The 15,642-nt window shown below is 50.2% G+C and overlaps 1 protein-coding gene across 1 annotated transcript in view; it reads right to left on the reverse strand.

Annotated features, from left to right (window-relative positions):
- ros1 (c-ros oncogene 1, receptor tyrosine kinase) overlaps positions 1–15,642 on the reverse strand; it is a 400,619-nt gene that overhangs the window by 215,049 nt on the left and 169,928 nt on the right. The window contains exons 38-40 of the mRNA XM_072513469.1: positions 13,530–13,594; positions 10,031–10,160; positions 538–635 (exon numbers count right to left, since the gene is read on the reverse strand). Coding sequence (XP_072369570.1) covers positions 538–635; positions 10,031–10,160; positions 13,530–13,594 — 293 coding nt within the window. The remainder of the gene's footprint in view (positions 1–537; positions 636–10,030; positions 10,161–13,529; positions 13,595–15,642) is intronic.

A 15,642-nucleotide genomic window follows, 5' to 3' on the forward strand; every position in this document is an offset into this window, starting at 1 on the left:
ATTTTCCGCCCTCACTGCCCATCCTGCTGACGGCTGGTGCGAGCTCAAAGTCCTTTGCAGGATGCACATCAAGATTTTCCAGTTACAAATCTTCCACAAGGCAATCAGAAATCTGTTTTGAAAATATATTTTGTTTTAAAATTTTGCTTCATTGGGGCTGCTTCATGAGCTGCATGTTGCCATAACTGACAAGTGTTATCAAGCTAGCTTTTTAGAAAGAAATGTGTTATGGGCCTCATTAAGGCAGGTTAACTATAATTGCCAGATAAGTACTTGCCCTAAAATTGGTTTATTTGGGCAAAAACACCAGGAATTCTTTGTCCCGCCGCACCAGCCGGCAGCGAGATTCTCCATCCCACCAGCCGGCCAATGGTGCTCCCCATTGTGGGCAGCCGCATGCCATTGGGAAATCCCGGGCATGGGTGCGCTGCTGGCGCAACGGAGAATCCCGCCAGCGGAGAATCCAGCCCCAGTTGTTTACATCTACCTCTTCTACAGCAACATTCAGGATCAACTATCATATAAATGGTTACTTACCTGTGGACAAAGTGCATTTTTTCAAGGTAGGTGCAACCTTTTGCAACATCCAGCGATATATCTGTGAGATCATGCACATTGAGCAGGGGTAGGTGAAGCTGATGGAGGGAAAAGAGAGAATTTGAGATTACCAGCTATTCTCAAAGCATTCATTTTGGAAAAATTGTATTGAAAGAACAATTAAAAGATGGGTGTAAGATAGTCAACGACAGTCTGGGTTTTATGTTTGAGCAAATCAGAATAAATATCTGATTATTTGCACATCCAATTGTTTGAGAGACGTCAAACCAGAAGCACAAACAACTGGATAAAAGTAAAAGCTTATTAGCAATCGTTTCATATTATCCTTTAAAAAGATTACCTCATTACGGAAGACAATGAAGGTGATAGCTTGAGTTGTATAGTCAAACTTTGTTTGAGAATCACACTCTCATTTTCATTCATTTTTCATGGGAGATCAGTGGAATTTGAATTTTCCATTTTAGAGGCACATTTTTTTCCTTCAACAAATTAAAATGAGCTTGAATTTCTCTGTTTTTTTAAATTGTGTAAGATTATCAGAGTTAGTTGTTTGTCATTTGGGTTCACCAGAAATTGATCACATCCAGTTAATTTCATTCCCAATAGGACATAAACTCACTGGTAAAATCCACACCTCCAGTTTAACATTGCAAATCACCGTTTCTCACTTTCCAAAATGGATTCTCCAATTCCCAGGCCAAACCTTGAATGCAGATCAGCTTAATATTACTCCTTAAATTGCTACATTAAATAAGAACGGAAATGCAGGCCATTTCAAGAGTGCAGGAGTTGGAATGGAAATATGGTCCAAGATATGGATTTACAAAAGGTTTGAAAAAGGTATTGAGAGAGTGAGAGGAGTCAGAAATGATCAGCTAGAGAGCTTGAACAATTAGGACTAAGGCAGCTGCTAAGGTACCTTTTTTATTCCTCACAATATAAGGATTTGATTTATTCACATGATTAAGGGTTTACTTTTTTTCATTGATAAATAGCTTGAATACTGGATTGCTGCTAGAAATAATAAAAGTGAAGTTGCTCATTCCCACAATTCCCCAGGGTATGGATGACATAGCCAGAAAAAAAATACTTTTGGCAGGAATTCTGAATAAGGGTGAATGACCTCCCAGTAAGAGGATAGTCTAAATCATGAACAAACAAGACAATGATTAAGAGATGTTTTCTATTTTGCTAACTCATCAATTAACACAACATAATTGATTTTCAAATTTGTAAGGGCGTGAGTTATAATTAAAGCCCAATAAAGGCTTTAAGATGAGTTCCTTCACACTTTGCAGAGAAAGAGAACAATAAAATAACCCATAATGATTACATACTCTCCATCACTATTGTTCAGGACATTAAGTGTGACAAGCCATGGTCAACTTCCACAAAGAGGATTGTCAAGTCCAAGAACTCCCTGGAATGTGGGCAATTTGATTTGGCTCTGCCAGGCTGGTACCTTGGCAACAGCCTGGCACTCCATGGTGCCCAAGTGGCACTGCACGGCCAGCAGGAGCACTGCCAGGGTGACCGGGGGGGGGGGGGGGGGGGGGTGCACTGACTCGGCAGCTGCGGTATTGTATTCTTTTAGTTTTTTGTCTCAATTGTGTCTTCACTGTGCATCTGGTGTCCATGTTATATTCCAGCCTGTTTTGTGTTTTCTTTCGGTGCGCTACCGGTGCTGGTGAAGGGGTGGGGTGTTCTCTTCTTCTTCCACTGGACCTGCATCGGTGTCCTATTCTGGCGGTTTGGGTCACTTCTTTCATGGTCACTCTGTGCCCAATCAAGGATCCTGGCATTATAAAGGGGAAACCCCACAGGAAACACATCCCCTTTGCTGCTTCTGAACCCCACTCCCTCCCCATTACCTCTTTCCCACCCACTGTCACCTCTGGTGATCCATCAGTGGTCCTCATGGCATTCCCAATGTACTTCCAGCAGTGGCCACTGCTCTCCATGAGAGATGCTCTGAGTGGCTGGCAGGTGGGACTTCCACCCTACTTGGGGTTTAATTAGGTTGAAGTCCCCATGCTGCCATGATACGTGTCTCACTGGAATTAATTGGCCCCAGGCCTCTGAAATAAGGTGACGCGGGACCCTCACTGGTTCTCCAATTAATGGTCTGAACCCCTGTCATCCACATTGAATCCCTTCGGGTTCTAATTTTTCCTACTAGTGGAAACGTCCTCGCCACGTCCACTCTATCTAGGCCTCAAAGTATCCCGTAATTTTTAAAAGATCCCACCCTCATCCTTCTAAACTTCAATGTGTACAATCCCAGAGTCTTCAACCACTCCTCAAGCAACAAGCTCTTCATTCCAGGGATCATTCTTGTGAACCTCCTCTGCAGCCTTTCCAAGGCCAGCACATCCTTCGTTAGATGCGAGGCCCAAAACTGCTCACAATACTCCAAATGGGAGGCGGGATTCTGTGATCATGAGGCTAAGCGTTGACGCCGTCGGAAATGCCGTGCCTCAGGATCAGCAATTCTGGCCCCTACAGGGGGCCAGCACGGCACTGGAGCGATTCACACCGCTCCAGCTGCCGATCCCAGCATCAGCTGGGCACCGCGGGATCCACGCATGAACAGTGGCTTCCTTCAACGCGCCGGCCCCGACGTAACATGGCGCAGGGCTACAGGGGCCGGCATGGAAGAAAGGAGGCCCCCAGCCAGAGAGGCCAGCCCGCCGATTGGTGGGCCCCGATCGCAGGCCAGTCCACATCAGAGGCCCCCACCCCGCCCCCCCGGGGTCGCCACCCCCCCCCCCCCACAGGCCGCCCCCCCCCCGACCCTTCCATGCCGAGTTCCCGCCAGCTGAGAGCAGATGTGGACGACGCCGGCGGGACTCTGCTTTTTTACGACGGCCGCTCGACCCATCCCGGGCTGAGAATCCGCGGGCCGGCTGCGTAGAGCGGCCCCCGACCCGCGCCGCGCCAACCACGCCGGCGCCAATTCTCTTATGGTCTGCGTACCGCCATCGGGGCAGCACACCGGTCGCGGGGATTCTCCGGCCCGGCCCCGGGCTGAGTGAATCCCGCCCGGGGTCTGACCAGAACCTTATGCAGCCTCAGAAGTACGATCCTACTCTTGTCGGGACATGAGGCATTTGCCTTCTTTTTTTTAAAACGCATTTTACCCAAACTTGTATCAAAGTAGGTTACAGCAAATAAACACCCCGGGAAACGTTCTTCCCAACAATCAACTGAACAGTTTGTACAGATTTTTTTCCGTTTTCACCCCCCCCCCTCCCCATCACCCACCGCACCCCCCCCCCCCCCACCCGCTGCGACAAACAGCTCCTCAAACATGGTCACAAACATCCCCCACCTTTTCTCAATCTCCCCTGCTGAACCCCTTAACTGATACTTTATCTTCTCTAACCGCAGGAAGTCATACAGGTCACCCAACCATGCTGCTACCCCCTGTGGCGATGCCAATGGCCACTCCAGCAAAATTTGCTGCTATGCAATCAGAGAGGCGAAGGAAAAGACATCGGCCTTCCTCCTCTCCATGAACTCCTGCTTCTCTGAAACCCCAAATATCGCCACCAAAGGGTCCGGGTCCACTCCCTTCCCCACTATCCTGGCTAAGACTGCGAACACTCCCGCCCAGAACCTTCCCAATTTTTCACAACCCCAAAACATGTGCGCATGATTCGCTGGCCCCCGCTCACACGTCTCACATTCATCTGCTACCCCCTGAAAGAACCCACTCATTCTCGCCCGAGTCATATGCACCCTGTGCACCACCTTAAACTGTATCAGGCTCATCCTTGCACAAGAGGAGGTCCCGTTTACCCTTCGCAGTGCCTCACTCCATACTCCCCAGTTGATCTCCATTCCCAACTCCACTTCCCATTTCTCCTTGATCTTCACCACCCGCTCGCCTCCCTGCTCCCCCAGCCTCTTATATATATATATTCCCAATTCTTCCCTCCCCCTTCCACATCCGGAAGCAGCAGTCGCTCCAGTAGAGTGTATCCCGGCAATCTAGGGAACCCCTTCCAGACCTTTCATGCAAAGTCCCTAACCTGTAAATACCTGAACTCACTACCCCTCGGCAGCTCTACCCTCCCCCTTAGCTCCTCCAGACTGGCGAACCCTTCCTCCAAATATAAATCCCTCACCTTGACCAGCCCCACTTCCCTCCACCTCCTGTATACACTATCCATCTCCCCCGGCTCAAACCCATGATTCTCGCACAGCGGCGTTAGCACCGAGATCCCTTCCACCCTAAAATGCCTCCTCAGCTGATTCCATATCTTCACCGTGAACTGCACCACTGGGCTCCCTGAATACCTACTCGGAGCCATTGGCAATGCTGCCGTCACCATAGCCCTCAAACTAGACCCCTTACAAGATTCCTCCTCCATCCCAACCCACTCTACCCCTTCTCCTTCCCACCATCGCCGCACCTTGTCCACATTCGCCGCCCAATAATAATAACGCCAACCCCCCCTGCTACATCTGTAGCAGGGTCCTCCCCACCCTCGGCACCTTCCCCGCTCATACAAAGTCAGAGATGATTGTGTCCACTTTCCGAAAAAGGTCTTATAAAGATCGGGAGAGCCTGAAAGATAAACAAGAACCTCGGCAGAATATTCATTTTCACCACTTGCACCCTCCCCGCCAACGTTAAGTGCAGTGTTTCCCACCTCTTAAGATCCTCCCTGGCCTCCTCCACCAGCTTTGTTAAGTTTCACTTATGGAGTCCTGTCCATTCCCTCGCTACCTGAATCCCCAAGTACCTAAACCTATCCCTCGCCACCGTAAATGGCATCCCCCCTAAATTAGCCCGCTCTGCCAGCTCATTCACCGAGAATACCTCGCTTTTCCCTACATTCAGCTTGTATCCTGAGAACCCTCCACACCTCCCCAACAGGCCCATAATCCTTCCCATACTCTCCAATGGATCCGAAACATACAGCAAGAGATCATCGGCAGAGAGCGACACCCGATGCTCCCTCTGTCCCCTCATTATCCTCTGCCACTCTGCCGACCCCCTGAGAGCCATCGCCAATGGCTCTATGGCCAGCGCAAACAGCAGCGGCGACAGCGGGCACCCCTGCCTCATACCACTGTGTAAGTCAAAGGTTTGTGACCTCATATCATTCGTCCTCACCCTCGCTCTTGGCGCCACATACAGCAAACGCACCCATGCCACAAATCTAGGCCCAAACCCAAACCTTCCCAAAACTTCGAACAAGCACCGCCACTCCACCCGATCAAATGCTTTCTCTGCGTCCATGGACACCACCACCTCCGGTACCAGAGCTCTCGACGGATTCATCACCACATTCAACAGCCGTCTTGTATTACTCGCGAGCTGCCTGCCCTTCTGCAACCACCCCCGGGACACAATCCTCCATCCTGCCTGCAAACAACATAGCCAATACTTTCACATCCGTGTTCAATAGTGATATGGGTCTTGATGACCCACATTCCACCGGATGCTTCCCTTTTTTGTGGATTAGTGTGATTACTGCCTGCTTCATCATCTACGGCAACTCCCCCTTCTCCAGTGCTTCATTAAACTCCCCCAACAGACGTGGTGCCAGGTCGCCGCAAATTCCTTATAAAATTCTGCCGTGTACCCATCCGGCCCAGGGGCCTTCCCCGACTTCATACCCCTGATACTATCCAGCACCTCCCTCAGCCCCAGGGGCTCCTCCAATGCCTGCCTCTTTGCTTCCTCCACCTGGGGAAATTCCAGCTCGCCCAGAAATCACCCCAAGTCCCCCATCTCTCCTCCTGGGTCTGCCTCATAAAGTCCCTGGTAATACTCTCTAAATGCCTCATTTATCTTCCTTGGCTCTGACACCACGGGCGGGATTCTTCGACCCCCCCGCCGGGTCAGGGAATCGCCGGGGGACGGCGTGAATCCCGCCCCCGCCGGCCGCCGAATTCTCCGGCCCGCGATGGGCCGAAGTCCCGCTGCTTCTATGCCAGTCCCACTGGCGTAAATTGAACCGGGTCCCTTACCGGCGGGTCCTGGCAGCACGGGCTGGCTCCGGGGTCCTGGGCAGGGCGTGGGGCGATCTGGCCCCGGGGGGTGGCTCCACGGTGGCCATGCCCGCGATCGGGGCCCACCGATCCGCGGGCGGGCCTGTGCCGTGGGGGCACTCTTTTCCTCCGCGCCGACCATCAACCTCCGCCATGGCCGACGCGTAGGTGACCCCTCCCCTGCGCATGCACGGGGATGACGTCAGCAGCGTGGCGCCAAAGGCCTTCCACGTCAGCCAGCGGGGCGCCAACCACTCCGGGGCGGGTCTAGTCCCTAAAGGTGCAGGCCTAGCCCCTAAAGGTGCGGAATCCTCCGCACCTTTTGAGGCAGCCTGACGCCGAAGTGGTTCACGCCACTCCGTCCCGCCGGGACCCCCCGCCCCGCCTGGTGGGGGAGAATCCCGCCCCACATCCCCAGCCCCAGTCCAGATCTTCAATATTTCCCTGGATGCAACCTGCCTCCGCAGCTGGTGTGCCAGCATGCGGCTCACCTTCTCCCCATACTCGTATTGCACTCCTCTTGCCCTACACAGTTGCCCTACCGCCCTCCCCGTTGTCAGCCTGTCAAATTGCCCCTGCAACTTTTTCCTCCACGCCAATCCCTCCACGGTGGGCACCCTCGAATATTCCCTGTCCACCTCCACTATCTCGCTCGCTAGACGGTCATGTTGCGCCCTCCTTTCCTTATTCGCACGAACCGTAAATGAGATAATTTCTCCCCAGACCACTGCCTTCAGTGCTTCCCAAAAAATGCCCGCCGACACCTCCCCATTCTGATTGAACTCCACATAATCCCTAATCGCCAAGCGTCACAAAAACCTCCATCTGCCAACAACCCCGAGTCAAATCTCCACCCCGGTCTCTGTTCTCTGTTCTCATCCTGTACTGAACCGAATATCCAGCCAGTGGGGTGCATGGTCCGAGATAACTATCCCCGCATACTCTGCCCCCTCCACCCCAACCAAAATCTCCCGACTCACTACAAAGTAATCAATCTTCGAATACACCTTATAGACGTGTGAAAAGAAGGAATGCTCCCTTCCCCCTGGGTTCTGAAAGCCCTATGGATCCACCATACCCATCCTCTCCATAAACCCCCCAGCTCCCTTGCCATTCGTACTCTACCCATCGACCTGGGGCTCATTAAAATTGCCACACCCCTCGATTTCAAATCAAACCCTGAGTGGAAAAACCTGCCCAACCCACCCTTTCCTTAACCTAACCTGGTCCTTCACACGGAGGTGTGTCTCCTGCAAAAAGACAACCCCTGCTTTCAAGCTCCTGAGGTGCGCGAACACCCGTGACCTTTAAACCGGCCCATTCAGTCCCCGGTCGTTCCACGTTACCAACCTTACCGGAGGCTTGCGCCTCCAATCCCCTCTACCGTCCCTCATCTTCCCCACTGAACTCCTGCCCCATTAATTCCACTCTGTACCTAGCCCATCCCAGATGGCCCCTTTCTTCACCCTTGACCATGTCATCTTTCACCCTCTGCCGCGTCGCAGAAACACCCTCCCCCTCCCCCCCGCTTTTCCCCTTCCCCTTCTTTCCCCCCCCCCCCCCAACTTCCCCTTTCCCCCCTCTTGGCCTTCTCCCCCACCACCTTACTTACGTTCACCAGCATAACCTGCTCGCGCTGCTGCCCCTGCCCAAAGGCACATCCTAATGATCTCCCCCTCTCCCCCCGTTCCCCCCCCCCCCACCCCCACGCCTCAGCTCAAAGAAGGCCTCCTGCTAGCCTTACTCTCCCCCACCCAAACAAGGACTTCTCCTGAACTCCAGGTAGCCTTCTCCAAAAGCAAACAGATGTTAAACACAAACAGTCCCATGAAACAGGACGGGGGCTGGGAACATCCATCCCCACATAAACTTTTCACCCCTACAACTCCTTACAATCTCAACATTGAACAGAACCCCCTCCAGCCTCCACAAAAAAAGGCAAAAATCCCCCAATCTCTACACCCACTTACTTCAAACATGCTCCCGACCATTACATAGTGCCAGAACCCCAGTTCCCAAGCATTGTCCACTCGGTTCTCCCCCAGTTTATGCTCCTTAAATGAAGTCTTTGGCCGCTTTTGGGGTCTCGAAATAATACTCCCAGCCTCCGAATGTCACCCATAATTTTGCCGGGCAGAGCACCCCAAACCTGATCTGCCACCGGTACAGCACCGCCTTGGCCTTGTTGAAACCTGCCCGCCGTTTTGCCAACTCGGCTCCGATGTCCTGATAAATCCGGACGTTATTTCCCTCCTAGTCGCAGCTACGCTTCTCCCTGGCCCACTGTAGAATTTTCTCTTTCTCCACAAATTTATGGAGTCTCACGATCACCGCCCGCGGCGGCTCCCCAGCTCTAGGCTTTTGCCTCAGAGACCTATGCACTCGGTCCACTTCAGGTGCCTTATCTAGAACCTCTTCTGCCACCAGCCCAGCCAGCATCTTCGTGATGTACCTCGTGGCACGCCCACCTTCCACTCCTTCAGGCCGGCCAACTATTCGCATGTTCTGTCTTCTTGAGGTATTCTCCTGCTCCTCAACCTTTGCCCTCAGCGTTTTACAAAGATCTCCTGGGAGCCCCACCTCTGCCTCCAGAGCCACCACATGATCGCTGTGGTCCGAGATCACTCCTTCAATCTACTGAATCTGTGACCCCTGCACCTCCAAACACCTCTCCATCCGCTCCAAAGTACTCTTCACGGGTGCCACAGCTTCTGTAATGGCCTTTGCATGATCCCCATGCATTTCTTTCCTATGTTTATGGAATTCATCCTTGATAAAAGTCATCAGTTCCTGTATCTGGGGCCTTACAGCTTGCCCCTCCCCCGCCTGCATGCTGGAAGAGACTGACTGTGAAGCACGAGATTGTTTCAACTTTCCAGCCAAACCTCTCACTGTTTTCTGCCGGGTCCGGTGATCAGAAGGCATACCATTCCAGGGACAAACGACTCCTCTAACATTCACCTACGCCTTTTCATCAAAATTCCACCCGGATCTGGGTAAAAAAAGCCCTTTCCTGTGACTTTGAACAGGAACAGCCCTTTATGTGACCAATCACTCCATGGTCACAAGCGCAAGTCTTGGCATTTGCCTTCTTAACTGCCGACTGAACCTGCATGTTAACCTTAAGATAATCTTGAACAAGGAATCCCAAGTCGCTTTGTGCTTCTGGTTTCCTAAGTCTTTTCCCATTTTGAAAATAGTCTATATGCCTCCATTCTTCCTATCAAAGTGCATAGCCTCACACTTTTCAACATTGTATTCCGTCTGCCGCTTCTTTGCCCATTCTCCTAGCCTGTCCAAGTCCTTCTGCAGCCTGCCTGCTTCCTCGATGCTATACCTATCCCTCTGAATACCTTTGTATCATCTGCAAACTTAGCAACAGTGCCCTCAGTTCCTTCTCCCAGATCTTTCATGTTTATCTTCCAGGGACATGATGGGAGTACTGTCAATTATTTGTCTCACCCACCCGAGATCCTCGAGCTCCTCGGAGATAACTGAGCAAGTCTCTTCCCTTCATCAGCTCCAGGATTAAGAACTGTGGCTCATTCAGCAGGCACACACCCAGCAGCTTAACTATATGAGCATGATCAAAATGACTAAGAGGAAATAAACACACACAATAAGAATTAATGTTCCCAAGTATTTCAAACACAAAGTTGCCAATGGAAAATGCATGATGGACAAAAATCAAGTATATTGTTTTTAAAAACATAAGAAAAAGATAATTTGGAACAAGTATTCATTCAGGGTTACTTGGAAGGTAGGAACCTTTTGTCAAAAAAAATTATATTGGAAAGATTTGACTCCGTTGCCATTCATATAGCACAAAGAGATCAGCCACCATCTTATTGAATAGCGGTGCAGACTTGAGAGGCTGAATGATCTAATAATAATCTTTATTAGTGTCACAAGTAGGCTTACATTAACACTACAATGAAGTTACAGTGAAAATCCCCTAGTCGTCACATTCCGGCGCCTGTTTGGGTTCATGAAGGAGAATTCAGAATGTCCAATTCACCTAACAAACAGGTCTTTCGGGACTTGTGGGAGGAAACCAGAGCACCCGGAGGAAACACACGCAGACACGGGGAGAACGTGCAGACACCGCACAGTGATCCAAGCAGGAAATCAAATCCGCGTCCCCGGCGCTGTAAAGCAACAGTGCTAACCACTTTGCTACCATGCTGCCTGTACTCCACACTACTTCTGCTCCTATTTTATATGTCCAAATGTTTGTATGTTAAGGCAAGAAAAAATAATTCCTGCAGACAATGTAAATTGCTTATGAATCGAGATGAGTCAAATCGATTTGTATATTTTAATTAGCTCTGCCACTGAAGGTGGGCAGAGATAACAGGCAAGGTTTTCTGGTCCCGCCAGCGGTGGGCATCGTGGAGGCAGGACAGGAAAATGTGTGCGGCCACAAGTCAGCTTTTAGCCAGCGGAAAAACAGGTTACAATTTTCCCCTCCCGGCTGTCATGGGAACAGGAAGGGAAGTGAAATGGGGGTAATGGACGGCACCCGTTTGACTGAGATTGGAGGCATGGCTGGAGCACAGAAGGGTAGGAGTGAACAGAGACACTCGCCTGGGGAGTATGGTTAAAGGAAGGGGGGGGGATACATCTGAGGCAGTGAGCACCATGCTACAAGGCTATGCCAGGCTCACATGCCTTGGTCGCAGTCCAGGGAGGGGGAGGGCCAGTCTGTGCTTTGTTAGTCCTACACAGCATGGTGTGCAGGGAGATGGTGATTCCCTCACACACTTGGGTCCTGGGGATTGGTGGCTTGGTACTGGGTGGCAGATGGCACAGTCACAGTCAGGGGAGGCACCTGCAGCCTGTAAATGGGGAATTGTTAAGTAAGAGAGGACATTCAACGATCTCATGGGAGGACATCTTGGTAGGTCACTGTGCAAAAGGGCCTCAAGATGCGGAGGGGTGAAGTCAACATGGGGCATGAGCACAACAAAAGAAAATGGTTCACAGGGGAGGATAAGGATATGGACAAGAGTAACAATGGGCTCCAGGGTTAATGAGGGAGGCAAGAGAGTGATCAGAGGGAGTAGACTTGCACATAATTTTCTTCCAGGATGATGGCAGCGGCTTGGACTGTAACACGCAGTGGGGTTGGAAGCTGGTACCATAGTAGAGGTGGAGCAGTGTGACTTCGACAGCTGATAGAATGGCGCAGTTGAAAAATTAACTTTGGGGGAGGGACGGAAATCACAAGGGAAGGGGTCTGAGGACTTGTGGGTGAAGTTAACTACAGTACTTTTGGGCTAATTGAAGGGGCATCCTATAACTTTTCTTCTGAGGACATGGACTGCAAGGCTCAGCTGAGACATGTTAGGAAGATTCAAATGTCAATTGGAGGATTTAGGCACCTTAACTCGTGGCACACATTCTAGTGAGAAACTATTAGGGCTTGAGACCTCGGCGCCGTGAGGCAGCAATGCTAACCACTGCGCTACCGTGCTGCCCCATGTCTGACCATTTGTCGCTCTCAGAGGAATGTGAAAAGGTCAGAAGGATCCAACTATAAAAGGGAACAGCCTGAAGGAAGAATTGTAATAACTATGTGCGGGGGGGGGGGGGGGGGGGGGGGTCAGTCTGCGATAGCCGTCAGTGAGGACGACGCTGTGTGAGGAAATTCCCACAAGAGTTAGAAAACACGATTTTCGATGGCGAGATCTGGTTTTCCGATTTTTCATGCCCCTCAGTGACATAATGAGGTTCATGCCTAGAAAAGGCGGGAACCTAATTTACATGCATTTTAATGTATCTACCAAGCCCTCCACCACATGATCTCCTCACTGAATATTCTAACCCCGTAGAGGGCTCCCCCCTGCGAGTGCAACGGTAAGCATAGCCCCCTGGGGGAGGGGGGAAGGGACATGCCCAGGCAATGCCCTGGTGCTGGCGCTGCCCTTGGCTGAGGTCGACACTGCCAGGCTGGTAGTACCAACCTGTGCCGGGGCAGTGCCAGAAATGGACCCTCTGAGGCACCCCATTGAGCGCGGGGTCTTTGTATTCTTTGTTGGGGGAGAGGAGCCCCCGATACTGATGCTTGTGATGGTGGTGAGAGCTCCCATGCGGACGGTGATGGGAAGCCCTGAAGCTGATGGTGGTGGTAGGGCGCCCCCGATGTTTCTGGTGGGTAAGGGGGGTTCCTCCCTGTCCTTGAGGTGGAGCTTGGGGGGGTGGGTGGCATTTACTTTCTGTGCTGATCAGGTTTTGCCAACTCTGTCAGGCCCTGCCTCATCACAGCGACTGGATAAACCATGCCCACTGATATTTTTTCCCCCAGTGAGGCTCAAAATCTGGACTAAAATCTCAGCTATGCAGCTGGAGAGCGACATGCTGGACTTCGGTCAGACAAATATGGGAAAATTCCACCTATTCTAATAACTCTCTGGGAGGGATTTCCTTTTTGTTGTAGTATTGCAAGATTACAAATATTTAAGAACATGTTTATGATTTTGCTGCACCACATATGCAGAAGAAATTTTCCATAATATTTAGATATCCTGAGGAAGACTGATAGCTAACTAATAGAGCTGAATTTAGGGAAACACTTAGTCTGGCCAGTTTGCTTGCTTCCCTTGAGTAATACCTGTATATCCTGTTGCTCTTGTCAGATGTGTATCTCCTCCCCCTACCCCATGCTCTGTGCCCTCTCTTTCAATATTTTCTGGCCCTACTTTGTTCATGACTCACTTGGGCTGAGCTCTTCCTATTGCAATATGTTCTATCCATAGCCCTTACCCATCGCCATACCCCCAGCAGAATTTTGGGCACACTCACAAATAGATGCGATTGATGGCAATTTTGGAATCTTACGGGAAACTCATCTGACTGCCAGTATAGAATCCGGAAATTCTCTAACAAATTTCAACGTGCATCTCCTTTCTCATCAGCGTCGGAAACTGACAAACATCTCAGCCATTGTCTGAAAACAAACCTACCTCATTAAATAGGCCTCTTTGAGGAATTCAGATTTTTCCTGATCCGTTGCCCCTTTTCTCAGCGCCTGGTAAGTAAATGATCATATTCTTGTGAAAGTGCATTGCAACCTTGGCTAATAATGTTCACCTTAATGTGAATGTTTTGGTGTCAGATCGAAATGCAATTTGTCTCTCAGAGGGGGGAAAAAGCACTACAGTAGATTTTCTGCTGCCCAGGATCTTTGAGCAAGAACAGGACAAAAATAGCACTAATGACACTCTGAATGGATTTTCCGAAGTTAGCCTTAGTGAGAAATCATATAGGGCGCAATCTAACTAAAAAACTAGTAGAGTATGTTCCAGGTGGGATTAGTGGAGTCGTTCCCGGTACTTGTAGCGCCAGGAACGACCCCACTACCTAACGGCACTTTGTTTTGTTTTAGTGTCCCAGCGGGGAACTCCTCCGTGCTGTAAGATATTGGGATGACAATTCTACAATTGCGAACCCCCGACACAACCCTGCCTCCCCAACTCATCTATAATGGGGTCATCAAGGCCCCCCCCGCGCCCCACCCTACCTCTTAGCGCAGGACACTCCCAGGTCTGATCCCGGTGCAGGCAAAATGTCTGCCTGGCACCCTGCCAGTGCCCCTTCCACTCTGGCAATGCTATCTGGGGAGCCTGGCAGTGCCAAGCTAGCATCAAGGTGGCACTGCCAGGGCACCAGGGTGGCACTGTCAATGTACCCAGGTGGCACCAGCAGTTCAAGGGTACAACCCTGCTCAGAGGCCTTCAATCACCTGGGTCTCCTCAGTAAGGCCAGCAGATGTGGGTGCCCGTTAGGTCCGATGCAAGCACGGCTAAGTAGGTTCTGAAACTGATTAATCCTCTGGTTAGATCTCACAAGGCATACCGGCCGTTGTGAATCCTGGGGGAGGCCTCTCCCGGGATTTAATGGCCGGGTCGCACTCCGGTTCTGCCAGGATGTGGCTGCTAGATCGCTTCCATAGTTTAGATGCAGAATTGGAAGTTCAACTGGGGCCTAGTCATTGGGGGTCCCAAGAAAATCTGACACAGCTATTTCCACAGAAAAATGTCCCAGGCTGTGTAGATAAGGGCAATGCACCTCTGGCCCAGAAAACCTAACTTTCATCCTGTTTGTCAACATTTAAAAGCTTAAATGACATGTAGCACTCAATCCAAGGCCCAGTTTAAGAACTTTCATTGCAGCCATGAAAAAAAAAGCAGCAATTTAAATATTCATTTACCGCAAGACAAAAACATGCTTCCTTTCTATTGCCCCTTTATACGAGTGAACTGAACACACAGCACATTCCTAATAAGAAAATTGGGAGCTCACTCTATCAGTTTGGTCAACCTCATCTGCATTGAAATGAAATGAAAATGAAAGGAAAGTCGCTTATTGTCACAAGAAGGCTTCAAATTAAGTTACTGTGAAAAGCCCCTAGTCGCCACATTCCGGCGCCTGTTCGGGGAGGCTGGTACGGGAACCAAAAATCATGTACAGTTAAGATTAAGGGGATCCAGATAGCTGTCTGACTGCCCAAGGTTCAAGTTATTGGTCCTTCACACAATTGCTGCTGGCTAAATAATTTATCAAGTGTTTTTAGAATAACAAATGTCAGACGTATGGAAAGATGGAGCTTGCACATATATCCTGCCTGCTCACATCTCTCACCAACATCCCCAGTGCATCTCACAATGAATTACTTGGAACTGCAGTCACTATTTAGTTTGGCAAATGTGACACTCAACGCGAGTAACCATAATATTTTTAAAAACAAGTGAGATGAATCGTTAGTTAATCTAGTAATGGCTAGGGGGAGAATGTTCATCTCGACACTGGGAGAATTTCTGGGTCTTCTTTGCTTGTAAGGCCATAGGATCTTGAGTGCTGACCTAACAAATGCTGGGACCTCAGTTAACATCTTCTGAAGGATGGCCCCTCTTAAATTATAGCATTTCCTCACTACTACATTGAAATAACAGCAGAGATTTTATACGCAAGACTTGAATACATTCCGCGTTCGAGCTTTAGTTCTGAAATGGGGTAAGACATGATTGGTATAATTGGGAGATTTTATTCTAATAATGCAAGATTGTAAAGTTATAC

Source organism: Scyliorhinus torazame, chromosome 8 (assembly GCF_047496885.1).
Source record: "Scyliorhinus torazame isolate Kashiwa2021f chromosome 8, sScyTor2.1, whole genome shotgun sequence".
NCBI classification, from domain to species: domain Eukaryota; kingdom Metazoa; phylum Chordata; class Chondrichthyes; order Carcharhiniformes; family Scyliorhinidae; genus Scyliorhinus; species Scyliorhinus torazame.